The 13,152-nt window shown below is 58.7% G+C and overlaps 1 protein-coding gene across 1 annotated transcript; it reads right to left on the bottom strand.

The window, feature by feature from the left end:
• Positions 1-935: 935 nt before the first annotated feature.
• GBX2 (gastrulation brain homeobox 2) lies at positions 936-3,436 on the bottom strand. The gene is made up of 2 exons (XM_074265576.1): positions 2,926-3,436; positions 936-1,604 (listed from the first exon to the last, which is right to left on the bottom strand). Exons 1-2 carry the CDS (start codon positions 3,434-3,436, stop codon positions 1,051-1,053), a joined length of 1,065 nt encoding a protein of 354 aa, XP_074121677.1. The 3' UTR covers positions 936-1,050.
• Positions 3,437-13,152: the final 9,716 nt, after the last annotated feature.

Below are 13,152 nucleotides of genomic sequence, written 5' to 3'. Positions count from 1 at the left end.
AACGGTGCCTTCAGGATACATTACCCCGTGGAAAGTCCTAGGAGAAACCTGGAGGGGCTAAGGTGGGTTCCCCGGGGTCAAGCAAAGACTCAAGATTCTGGAGAGACAGGTCCCGGATTATATTCTTTTTTTTGCTTTTCTTTTTATTATTCACAAGACTGAGTTTGTTTAGATTCCATAACTTATAAGGAGATAAGCTACATTGAAATAAATTAAACACAATAGAGACCGACGTGCTTTCAAAACATGGCTTAGTTAAGGATAGGCAACTCAGAGTGAGAATGCCAAGCCAGCAAAACAAAACAACCAAAACAACAACGACCAAAAAAATAAAATTAAAAATAATAAAAAAAAAAGGTTCATCGGGCACCCGGAAAATAACTGCCCCTCAGCCAACTCGCAAAGCCAAAAAAGAAAGGAGAAACCCAAACGTTTCTGTTTCCTTTTCCTTCGGGAAAGCAAGGAACAAAAAATAGATATATATGTATATATACTATACAAAATAAAAAGGTTGGCTTGTGCATACCGCAGGTGATCGGCTTGGTTCGTAATCTCGTTTTCTTCTGGAATGTAAGACCTTCGTGAAACTGGGGGAGTTGGTCCCATTAGTCAAAAAAAAAAAAAAAAAAAAAAAAAAATCCTGCAGCTGGGATTCCGTATAGATAGATTAACTATATACAAAGTAAGATAGAATAATACTTAGTGCCTCTGTCCAGATTCCGATGTTTCCCTCATCCGAAAATAGTTTTTCAGCGTCGTCTGCAATGAATATATTCTCGATTTGCTCGCTCTGTCCAACGTTCATCTCCTTTTTGATTTCGTTTGTTTGTTTTGTTAAACCTTTTGTTTTTCCAACAGTTCTGAGAGCCGAGGAGGAAGGACTCTGCTCTTCTTCGGCTCCTCCTTTGTCCGGGTGTGTGTGTGTGTGTGTGTCCGTGTGTGTGTGTGTGTGTGTGTGTATGTGTGTTGGGGGATGGGGGGGTGCCTCCCCTGGCACCTGCTGGGGCCGGGGACAGGGGAGCTTGAGGAGGGGGGGGTGCCTTGGCCCGCTCAGGGCCTGGCTTGCTCCAGCTGCTGATGTTGACTTCTGATGGCAAAACGACTGACGTGCACCGGAATGGGAACCACGATCTTGGGGTTCCTGGAGGGCTCCCCGGTCTTGGAGTTGGCGTTGCCGGCTTTGACCCGTTTCCACTTGGCCCTTCGGTTTTGGAACCAGATTTTCACCTGCACCTCGCTGAGTTTGAGCGCGTGGGCGATCTGCGACCTCTCGGTCAGGGACAGATACTTCTTACAGTGGAATTCCTTCTCGAGCTCCAGCAGCTGCTCGCTGGTGAAGGCCGTCCGCCTCCGCCGGTTTTTGCCCGTGGAAGTGGTGCTGCCCGAGCTGCTGCTGCTGCTGCTGCTGCTACTGCTGCTGCTGCTGCTCTGGGGATTCTCCTCCAGGGCCGTGGCCAGGTCTTCCTCCTTGTGGGCGGCCTGGCTGGGGATATTGTCGTCCGAACTATAGTCCAGGTCGCTGTCCATGGAGAAGCTCTCCTCTTTCCCCCTGGGATCGTCTTCTCCTTTGGCCTCCTCTTTTCCCTGGCCTCTGATGGCCCCCACTGAAAGCACACAGACGACAATTCGTTAGCGTTCCCTGGTCCCCTCGGCCCCTGCGGGGAAAGGGAAGGGCTCTACCCTTTGGGGCTTCCTCTTCAGGAAGAATTTTCTGTTCGGTTTCCTCAGCTCGTCATCTTGCCTGGCCAGGGGGTGACTGCCCGGCTGTGTCTGGGGAGGGGGGATGTACGTGCGGCCTTTGGCTAGCTGGCTTTTGGAAGGACGTACAGAAGGGCCAAGCCCAGAGACAGCGGGCCCCCGGTCCAGCCCGCCTCTCATCCTCTCACTGCCTCCACATAGCACGGGGTGAAGTTCCCATCCTGTCCTTTACTTGCACCCCCTTCCGCCCCACAAGTAAATCTCCTTTCCTCTGGACGTTGCTATAAGCCCCGCTGACAGCCTGGCCTTCGGGAAACCAGGGAGTTCGGGGTTTGCCTTCTTTGTCACGGGGCTGGAAGGCTGCCAAGCCCACCTGCCCTGCATCCCTCCATCGCCCTCACAGTGGGACTGGGAGTCGCAAACGAATGTCTCCTCCCTTCCCGGGAGGATCCCTTCTGTCCCCGTTGAGGAACGTTATTCCTTGGGATAATGCCTTGGGAGAAGTTGGGAGCCAGCCGCCCCATGCACCCCCTAGTCTCCTTGCAAGAGCATGGAATCCTAAAGTGAGACTGCTGGGGACTGCCAGAGCCAGGCCGGAGCCCTGTGTTTATAGGCCGGTTCAGCACCCCCAGCTCGTCCCGGAACTCGTCCTGGGGCTCGTGCTCTCGTCTCCTGCCCCCTCGGACCCCGCGGGGATTAATGCGGGTCTGAGCTGAGCTCCCTAAGTGGCGGCTGATAAGAGCCCCATTCGCACGGCCCCATTCCCGGCTCCCTGGGGACTGACAGCCTGCGGGCGGCTGGGGTGCTTCCCCTCTCCACTAAGGTGTGGACTGAAGTTGCCCACTGTGAGCCTCCGGCCCCGCTCGGCCCCTCGGAGCTCCCCTCGGCGGCTCTGGCTGCTCCGGGCCGCGGATGGAAAGGCAGAGCCGAGCATCCGGGCTAACGGACAGAGAGCGGAGAGGGGGCGCCGGGAGGCGGAAGGCGAGGCTGGCTGGGGCAGGGTGGGGGTGGACGGGGCCGCCTGCGGACTGTGCCTCGGGCTTCCTCCGCGTCAGGGCTCTGAGAACTGAGGGACTGGCAACTTGGCCGATGCTGAAGCTCCCCGGGCTGCCCCCTCCTCCCGGGGCTGCCCGCATCCCGCACCATCCTGCCCCCCCTGCCTCCCTCGGTCCCCGGGCCCAGACCCTGCCCTCCGCTTCGGGGAAAGGAGAGGAGCCGGCCACTCACCGAGCGAAGCCTGCACCGCCTCGGAGGCCGAGAAGGACAGCAGCGAGCTCTCCTTGGCCAGGAAAGCCTTCCCGTCCTCGGACTCGGCCGGGATGCCGTCCGCCTTGTCGAAGTTGCCCTGCAGGGCCTGGGGCGGAAACTTGCGGGCCGCGTCCTGGTGCTGGGGCGAAGCCGAGAAGCTGCTGGGCAGGGTGGCCATGAGGGTGGAGGTGAGAGCCATGCCCTGCGCCAGGCTGGAGCAGAAACCGGTGGGCAGGCTGGGGATCTGGTGGTGGGGGTGCGCGGGAGGCAGCGCCGGCTGCAGGGAGGCCTGCGGGAGCGTGGGGGGCGGCGGGGGCGGAGGGGGCAGCACCACCGGCCGATAAGGCATGAACATGGGGTAGCCGGTGTACACGAAGTGGCCCGGGCTGGGCTGGGGCGGGCTGCCGATCAGCGAGTCGATGCTGAAGGCAGTGCTACTACCCAGGGGCCGCTGCATCATCATCAGGGAGGGCGGAAAGGCAGCGCTCATATACGCTCCCGGGGATGGAGACGGAGCGGAGGAGAAGCAGCTGGCGGAGCCGCAGGCCGCCTCCGGGAAGCGCCCGCCAGCGGCCGGCCAGCCCAGCCGGGGACACTCCCCGCCCGCAGCCTCTTCCCGCCGCGCCGAGGCCAGCGGCGGCGGCGGCGGCGACAGCCGCGGCGACGGGGGCAGAAGCCCTGGGCGCCGGAGAACGGCGGGGGCCGCAAGGCAAAGGCTCGGCCGCGGTGCCCTTCAGGCAGTCAGCGCCCGGGCTGGGCCATAGGAGGCCGGGCTGAGCGAGCGGGGCGGCGAAGGGCGGCGCGGGGGCTCTCGGCTCCTCTGGGCGCCCGAGAGGCACAGGCGGATGGGGTGGGCGAGGAGGGCGGCCCGGCTCTGCCCGCGGGTCTCCCCGTGCCCTGGGCGCGCGGCTGGCCGGCCCGCGCGACGGAGCCTCCCGGGGCGCCGCTCCCTGGCTCGCTGGTCCCGGCCGCTGGCGCTGGCCCTGGACGGCCCCTGCTGCTGCTGCTGCTGCCGCTGTGCGCCCTGCCTGGCCCAGCTCCCGCGGGCCCGGTGCGGTGAGCTGCGGAGCGGTCCGGTCCTGCCCTGCCCTGCCCAGTCTGGCCGCTTGCGTGCGCGCAGAGCCCAGCCCGCCGACGCCCCTCTAGCTCCCTCCCGCCCGGGTGCCGCCAGCACCTTTAAATCGCGCTCTGCCTCCTCATTCACATTTTGCCAGCTCCCGAACTGGGCCTGCCTCACGTGGGTGCCTGTGCCGCTCCCCATTGGTCAGAGGGTCTGGGAGGGGGCGGGGCGCCGAGCCTGGCTCCTCCTCCAGCCCGCCCCCACCTCGCTCCTCTCTCCGCCCCCCCGCCCCCCGCCCCCTGCTCCAAACACAGCTCTGGGCAAAGGCAGAGCCAGAGATCCGAAGTGGGAGAAATCAGACCCGCGGAGGGAAAGGAAACAGCGGCGCATCCTGGGCGGCTGCAAACTCCTGCAGCCACTCCGGAGCCCTCGCGGAAGCAGGCCTTCTCTGCCCGCAACCCGGAGCCCGCACGCGGGCGCTCACTCACGGCGCCTCCCGAATGCACGTCCGCAACCCGGCCAGGGTGGTGGGAAAAACAACAGAAACCCCCCCCCCCCGAGCCCCGCGCACAGGGGCGAGCGCCCGATGTCTTAGTGAGCCCGGGGGCTCTGTGCTCCGTGCTGGACCCAGACCCTGTGGCCCCCTCCCTCCCTCCCTTAGTTGCAGGAAGTCGCAGCAGCCACACAGGGCGAAGGAGGCTCTGGCCGCTCGCCCCGGGCACGCGCTGCTTGCAGACGCTGGGCAGCTCTGGCACTTTCTGCGCACAGAGATGTCATGCCCGGCTCTGTGCAGCCGGTGCCGCCGTGCCCCCCCGCCCGGCCCCTTGCCTCTGCCGCCCTGCCTGAGGGGCGCATTGGGTCCTCCCCAAAGTCCCCTCTCTCTAAGAGCGACCCGCTCAATTCCTCGATTTCCCTTCCTTGGAAATCACCCCCTCCCCATTTGCATGCTTTACTCCATGCTGCACGCCGCCAGCGTCCTCCCTCACCGCCCCCTCCACAGCAGCCGCAGTGAAATAAAGGGAGTCATGGCTCCGCTTCGTCCTAGGGGAGGAAGGAGGGTGCAGCGGCTCTCTCCCGACGCTCCGGGTTACTGAGGAAAGCTTCAGAGTGTTTGCGCAAACCCGCGCCCGTTTGGTAAATAGGCGCTAATTAAGCCCTGGCCGGGAGGCAGAAGGCTTCGCTTACGCAGGTGAAGCCTCTTGGAGAAAAGGAAGGAGCGACAGCCGTGGGGGGAGGGGGGGAAATCTCAGGGCCCCTGGCCACCATTGGGGGGGGAGGAGAAGACGTTTTATTATTATTTTGATTTCAGGACGACCCCACTCCCACTTCCCCAAATCTCAGACCATCACGAATGGTGGGGGGAGCCAACAATTCCACCTCTAAAAGAAAAAAAATCTCTCTCTCTCTCTCTCTCTCTCTCTCTCTCTCTCTCTCTCTCTCTCTCTCTCTCTCTCTCTCTCTCTCTCTCTCTCTCTCTCTCTCTTCTTGTTCTTGTTCTTGTTCTTGTTCTTCTCCCTTTTAAATCGCATCATTTCAAGGAAATGGAAGAAGAACCGAAGCCCCTATGGATGCGTTATGGAGGAATGATCGAGGCCGCCCAAGATATGTCTGGGAGCCGCTTCGAACTTCCCGGGTCTGCTTGTCTGAACATCCCCCCTTTCGCTCCCCCCACGCCCCCACCCTACCCCGCAGAAGCCCCGCAATTTTTCAGTAAGAAAGCGAATAAAGACACAGAGCAGATTGAAATGGGTCGGGGGGGGGGAGGGGGGGCAGATTATGTGTCCTTTACATACACATGTAATGGGAAGATAAAAGACAAATCGATATTCATGAACTCATCGATCCCGGTCTTTGAAAACCTCTTGTTTATTTCTTTTTTTTTTCTTCCTTCCTTCCTTTCTTTTTCCTTCCTTGCTTTCTTTTTTCTTCCTGTTTTCTTTCTTTCTTCCTTCTTTCCTTCTTTCCTTCCTTCCTCCTTTCCTTCGCTTCCTTCCTTCCCTCCTTCCTCTCTCTCTCCCTTTTTTCCTTCCTCCTTTCCTTCGCTTCCTTCCTTCCTTCTTTCCTTCCTTCCTTCCCTCCTTCCTCTCTCTCTCCCTTTTTTCCTTCCTTCCTTCCTTCCTCTCTCTCTCCCTTTTCCCCTTCCTTCCTTCCTCTCTCTCTCCCTTTTCCCCTTCCTTCCTCTCTCTCTCCCCTTTTCCCCTTCCTTCCTCTCTCTCTCCCCTTTTCCCCTTCCTTCCTCTCTCTCTCTCCCTCTCTTCCTTCCTGCCTTCTTTCCTCTGTTTCAATCTTTTTCTCCTCTTCCTCTGCGCCAACCCTGGGGTCCTTTGGAAAGATGGGGAAGGGAAGAAGGGAAGCAGCCTGTGCTCTCCCAACACTTGTGGACAAAGAAACATTCTGGGGAAATTCCCCAGCGAGTCCAGGAGAGCCGGGCGATGCGCGGAGAGCTGCTCCTTGGGGCCTCGGAGCTTGCTGCCCGACTGAAGGCAGCTCCACGAAGGCACCTCCTCTCTCCCGGTCTCCTTCCCCCAGCACCGCGCTCCCTTCGGGATAAAGACGTAGAGCCTGCGGACCGGGGCGCCAGAGCCGGAGCGCAGCCCACGCGCCCGGGATCCGGCACGAATTGCCGCGTTCTAAGGCTGCCGGGGCACCCAGTCCGGACGCCAGGCAGGGGCTGGTCAGCAGGGTTCGAGATAATAAAGATGTCCCGTTCCCGGAGGAGGGAGATAAGGCCTTGCTCCCTTACCCGAGAGGGACTTTTGCAAATCCGAGGCCAAGGGCTTGAGCGCGTTCCAACTAACCCGGAGCCCGGATTTGGGTCTTGGGATCCAAGCGGGGTGACAGTGGGGTTCTCGGACTTCCCGTGGCATCGGGCTGCCTTTCTCCCAGGCCCCCGCGCGCCCGCCGGCCTCCCACTCCTGCGTGGGGCGCAGTGAAGGAAGCCACCCAGCCAAGCTTGGCCATTTTCTCTGTAGATCCCCGAGCATCTCCATTGCTTCCCGAACTTCGGAAAGTCGGGGAGCTCCTCCGGGGCTTTGGAGAGCGGGGGAACCGCCACCGGGGGGTCTGGGGTGCTCTTTCTGCGTCTCCAGGTCCCCAGGAACAGCTAGGTGGGCCCAACCGCGGCGGGATTTGATGGCGGGTTATTCGCGCCTATAAATCGCCCAGCCGAGTATCGACTCCTTTTATTAGCGAGTTCCGAGGCTTCCAGTGTCATCAATGGGGATTTTATTTATTAGGGGGCCTCTTCCTCGCCGGCACCGTGGCCATATTTCCTCATCTAATGTTTAACTGCTTAGAAAACGACGGCCGGTGCCATAAAAGTATCTTTGTGTTCGGGAGGTGATTAACACGGCGGGCTCGGGGCCCCGGACGCTGGCTGGCGGCCTCCTAGAGTCCAGCCTCGCCGCGCAGTTCATTTGCAAAAAGCAAACCGACTCCGACTCTTCTCCAGTCTGGCCTCGGCCCAAAGCGGAGATTTATGGGCTACAGGTGCAGCGCTCAGCCCTCTGGCCGTGTCCCTACCTGCGCGCCGGGTACCTGGCGAGGGTCCCCGAGGGCCCCTGCCCCAGAGCCGCGGCCGCGCGGGGAGAGGGGGGAGAGGCTGCCTTCCCGCTCCCCTCCGGCTCCTTGGAGGCTGGCTGCCGTGTGGCGTGGGAGAGGGAGGGTGACCCCCGCGCTGGCTGCGGACATGACCCAACCCGAAAGCGCCAAACCCACGCTGACAGCTCCAATTATGATTATGTGCGGGCACACTGCTTTGCAAGGTAGGCGCTTTCCAATTCAGGCACGGGAGACCTGGCTTTTCCTCTCCCCAGCTTCTTCCCTGGAAACCTGCGCGGGAGGGGGGGTTCTTTGGGGACCCTGCTGGCCTGCAGAGCCACATGCATGCAGGGCGATTTGCAGGGCAGTCCCTTCGCCATTTGGGCGTGAGAAACCTGCCTTCTCCCTGCCCACTTGGAGACTCGCACTGAGGGATTCTGGGGGCCCCCGCTGCAAACTTCGGCGCACGCAGAATGTTTTGCTCTGAGTCAGTTGGAGCCCCTCTCCTCTCTTCCCGGGGAGGGGCCCCGACCGCCTCGGCCACTTCAGCTCTCAGCTAAGGGCCTCGGCCGGCCAAGCGCGCGCAGACGCGGGCTCCCTTTGGACAGCCTCCCCATGCCCTCCGCCGCCGCTCCGACCCCCGGCCTCCAGCACCCCGCAAGCCTCCGGGCCGCAGGGGAAAACCTTGGGTAATTAAGTTGTCTCCCAGCCACAGGGCTGCTCCGGCCCGCGTTTGCTTGCAGCTGTGAGGCCGTGGGGGTGGCTGCCATTTAAATGCAAAAGTCTCCGAGGTTGGAGAATTCCCACTTCAGCCTGACAGCCGAGCAGGAGCGGCCCCGCACTGCCCGGGCTTCCCAGAACTTGGCTGAGAGAAGAGGGGGGCAGGAGAGGAAGGCGGGGCCCCTGGCAGCCAGCTGAGGAGGCAGCTTGCAAGCTCAGGGCCCCAGCCGGCCTCTTTCCCTTCCTGGAAACTTTCTGGGGACCCCCGGCGACTGCAGGGCCACCGTCTCTCAGGCAACCCTCCAGTTTTTGAGCCGAGGCCCTCACCTCTTCTCCCCTCCTCGGGCCCTGCCCCAGCGCTTGGCCAGAGCTGAAGACCCGGGCCGTCCTGGGACTTAGGCCCGGTCGGGGACTTGGCCATCTCCCCCCCTCACCCCCAGCTAAGCTAGAACAGTTCCACAAAGGGGTTCTTGTGTGAAACACCCCCCTCCCATCAGACACACCAATTTGCAAGTAGCAAAAAGCATTGAAGCCCTCGTCTTAAAAAAAGAAAAAAAAAAAACTATTTTATTCAGGCCTTTTTTTTCCCCCTTTAAATCTGAAAGCCCCAAAATAGACTCCATGTGGCCATAAGCGAAGTCAGCCCCTGGCTCGGGCTTTGAAATCGCTCCAGCAATTATGTAAAAGAGCCATTCACTAACAGGGGGAATTAAAAGGGGGCTCGCCTGCTTCCCTTTCATTCCGGGCCTCTCATGTTTGGCTTTTCAAAGCCCTTCCAACACGAGGGCTTTCTCCGGGACAAAAGGCGGAACAAAAAAAAGTCCCCAAACTTGTAAATTGAACGTCAAGGGAACTTTAAACAATTTAAAGCCCATAAATAATGATAAAGGGGACTGGCAAAAACGGCAAACCCATTCAATTAATAGAGTTTCCCAAGCAAAGATCAAGTACTCTCTAGAATAAGAGTCTGCCCGGCTATTCTTCGCTCCTCGGGCGCTCAGGGAAAGCGGGCCATGGGGCTGGCTTTCTCAAGCGCGCTGGCACCCCCACGCTCTGGGGGCAGGGGAGGCGGGGGATTTATAGCCAGGAAAGTTGGGAGTTCTCTTTGTGTGTGTGTGTGTGTGTGTGTGTGTGTGTGTGTGTGTGTGCGTGTGTGTGTTTGTGCGCGCTTTTTCTTGAACATGAGGACCCAAGGAGGAGGAAGAGGAAGACTCTTGTGGTGGTCAGCCACGTACACACACGTGATGGGAGTTCTGACCCTTCCAAGCTGGGAGGGGGCTCCGCCCGGGCCCCAGCTGGATGGCCATTTCCCCCCCCCCCTCTTTCATGCCCAGCCCCCAGCCCCCGGTGGGTGCACATTCAGGGCGGCGGGGGAGCCCTGTCCTGCGGCCAGCTTGCACGCGGGGTTGGGCTCCTGCTCTCTTTGGAGCGGCCTGGATGGCTGGGTGGGCGCGCGAGAGAGAGGGACAGGGAGAGGAAAGGGGGGAGAAGGTGAGGGAGAGAATGAGGAAGAAAGAGGGCGAGAGAGACAGAGAGATAGACAAAGAAACAGAGACAGAGAGACTGAGGCAGAGACAGTGACACAGACAGAGATACACAGAGAGAGGGAGAGGGAGAGGGAGAGGGAGAGGGAGAGGGAGAGGGAGAGGGAGAGGGAGAGGGAGAGGGAGAGGGAGAGGGAGAGGGAGAGGGAGAGAGAGAGAGGGAGAGAGAGAGAGAGAGAGAGGGAGAGAGAGAGAGAGAGAGAGGGAGAGAGAGAGAGGGAGAGAGAGAGAGGGAGAGAGAGAGAGAGAGAGAGAGAGAGAGAGAGAGAGAGAGAGAGAGAGAGAGAGAGAGAGAGAGAGAGAGAGAGAGAGAGAGAGAGAGAGAAAGAGAGAGACAGAGAGAGAGGGGGGAGGGAGAGGAAAGGGAGGAGAGGTGAAGGAGAGAATGAGGAAGAGAGAGGGCGAGAGAGACAGAGAGACAGACAAAGAAACAAACAGAGAGAGAGACTGAGGGAGAGACAGTGACACAGACTGAGATACAGAGAGGGAGAAAGAGGAGAGATGGGGGGGGTGAGAGAGAGAGAGAGAGACAGAGAAAGAGAGAGAGAGAGAGACAGAGAGAGAGAGAGAGAGAGAGAGAGAGAGAGAGAGAGAGAGAGAGAGAGAGAGAGAGAGAGAGAGAGAGAGAGAGAGAGAGTGTGTGTGTGTCTCTGTCATTTGTCAGCTCGGGAGCCAGGGGTTCTGTCTTGGTACCTCCCTAATGGCTGGGGTGGAGTTGTCAGGCTCCTGACTAGGGGGGCTGATCGACCACTCGGAAAAATGTATCACCTGGCCGCCTGGAGGCACGCTGTGCGTGGGGGGAGGACTGCCTCCTTTGTGCAGCCTCCTCCCCTTCCTCCTCCCGGCCCTCAGGTCCTCGATGGCCTTTCTGAACTTCCCTAAGGAAGGGAGGGATCGCTCGTGCCCGGGGTAAGGACTGAGACCGGGCCCTTTCCTCCAGCTGCCTGCCCCCGGGGGAGGGTCAGAGCGGGACCCCCTCGGCTCGGTAACCGGGGAGGAGGGCCCCCGCGGACAGGTGGACCTTCCAAAGACTTCCTCCCCAACTTTTTCTGACGTCTCCTCCCCCCCGAGTCCGGAGAGAGCTTTTGAGGGGATCTGTGACCCCGGAGCGGGGTCGGGAAGCCAGAAAAGCAGGCCGAGCTCTCTGGGGCGGGAAGCTGGGCCGGGGCCCCGGCAGGCGGCGGCGAGGGCCCGACCCGGAGGCTTCCAAGGGAAGCTCTTCCCAGCACCCCCCGGGAGCTGCAGAGAATGGAACCGAAATGGGTGAGGGCGTGGGGGGCGCTGGGTCGGACTTGGCCCCTTCGCACCCGCTCCGGGAGGCTTTGAGCCTGAGAAGGCTGCGGCCCCTCCTTGACCCTCTGATCCTCCCCGCGGGGGGACGGGGGCGGGGGTGCGAGAGATGAGAGTGTGGCGGGAGGCCTTCTCGGGTCCAAACTTTATCTGGCCCGCAGATCTGGCCTCCGCAGCCCCCTACAGGTTTCCCCGGACTTCAAACGCATCCTAAAAACAGTAGCCGGACTTTTATCTGCATCACACCCGCTTTGGGGGGACGGAGGGGGGTGGAGATCACAAAGATGCTAATCCCTTGGGACGAGTAAATAGAGGCCCCCCTGCGAAGGCCCGGGAAGGGAAGGCCTGGGAGGGAAGCGGCGATGGGCCGCCTCGGGGGAGGAGGGGAAGGAAGCGAAGAAGCCGAGGGTGCCGTTTCCAGGGACTGCCCCCAGCCCCAGGGGACGGAGAACCTCTAACTGGCAGCTCCTGCAGCGCGCAAGACTGGTCCTTATTCCTCAGAATCATTCCCATTTGCACTGACAGAGATCACAGGGAGCTGCCGCTCTACTCCCAAACTGGCTCTCCTTCCCCACAAACCAAAAATAAAGTCGGGAACCGGGTGACGGCACCCGGAGCGGCTTTACAGCCAGACTGGCCCCCTGTGATGCAGCGAGGAAGGGACTGGCTCGGGGCCACTGGCCCAGAGAGTCTCCAAGGGAGTGGGGATTCCGAGAGAGAGCGCTGAGAGCCCCCAAAGTCCCAGGCAAGTCCCGGCTCTCCCTGGAGGGGGGAGAAAAGGAGAGCTGCGTGGGCAGGGCTTAGTGGGAAGGGCCAGGGTTGCAGGCTTGGAGATTCTGATCTTCCGAGGCTCTTTCACACACACACACACACACACACACACACACACACACACACACACACACACACACACACACGACTCCCCAACAGGAAATGCCCTTTCATCCATTAGTAACAGTAAACTTTCTAATGGCCATGCTCTGGGAGTGGAGCAGGGAACTGACAGGCAGACGATTTGCATTCCAGTGTCACTTCTGTGACTTGCCACCTCTGGGCAAATGCCCACTTTTTCTAGTCTCAATTTCCTCCTTCATGAAGGGCCCTTTTCAGTGACCTCTTAGGTCCTTTCCAACTCTAACGTTAGGATCCTATCATCCCTCACTTTGAATGGAGAAGAAAAAAAAACGGGGGGGTGGGGAGGGAGGAAAACTATATTCCCACTGACAATCCCCTTCCCCCCTTGGCTTCTTTCCTAGACCAGAGGGCCCCATAAAAGTGGACCCAGAAGAGGATTCCACAAAGGATGAGGGATGGAGTTTAGGCTGGGGCTGGGGTTTGATGGGCAGGTTTATTTTTGCAGTGGTTAGTGAGGGCTTATGGCTGCCCTTTTAAAGAGAGACCTTAAATTAAGAGAGTCCATAACAAATGCTTGGGAAATTGGACTGTCCTCCCTGCAGCCCTGACTGACGGGTTTCTACATCAACAAAAACATGTATCGTATGGCAACACAGACTATGGAACATACTGCATCTATCATGTTGCACTTATGATTGATAGGGAAGCATGTTGCAATAAATTTAGATACCAATGTATGCTATAACTGGCAATATAATGCATTCTCTATATTGACATTGACAATATAATTGAATGTACTATTATTGACAATAAAATGCATTCTCTATATCGCTCTCTCTATCTTCGATCTCTTTCCATTTTTCTGTAATGGAAGCTCTCATAGAATGGACCTGAGAACGTACCTGGAGGTCAGAGACATGGGGGCTCAAGTCTCACCTCTTTGTGACCTGAAGAAGTTCACTTTTTTTTTTTTGATTTCTTTTTTTTTTATTATTTTATTTTTTTATTTTATAATTATAAATTTTTGACAGTATGTATGCATGAGTATTTTTTAAATTTTATAATAAAATTTTTTGACAGTATGTATGCATTAGTAATTTTTTTATAACATTATCCCTTGTAATCATTTTTCCAGATTTTCCCCGCCCTTCCTCTCCTCCCTCCCCTAGATGACAGGCAATCTCATACACTTTACAT

This window comes from Sminthopsis crassicaudata, chromosome 4 (genome assembly GCF_048593235.1).
Source record: "Sminthopsis crassicaudata isolate SCR6 chromosome 4, ASM4859323v1, whole genome shotgun sequence".
Lineage (NCBI taxonomy): Eukaryota > Metazoa > Chordata > Mammalia > Dasyuromorphia > Dasyuridae > Sminthopsis > Sminthopsis crassicaudata.
Note: the sequence above shows the minus strand (reverse complement) of the source record. Positions and strands in the feature narration are given on the sequence as shown.

What these genes read in the sequence shown, in the direction of transcription:
- GBX2 (XM_074265576.1), bottom strand. Translation starts at nt 3,436, where the DNA reads ATGAGCGCTGCCTTTCCGCCCTCCCTGATGATGATGCAGCGGCCCCTG. An exon ending in GGCGGTGCAGGCTTCGCTCG is followed by an intron (nt 1,605 to 2,925) that starts GTGAGTGGCCGG and finishes GTGTGCTTTCAG; the next exon opens with TGGGGGCCATCAGAGGCCAG.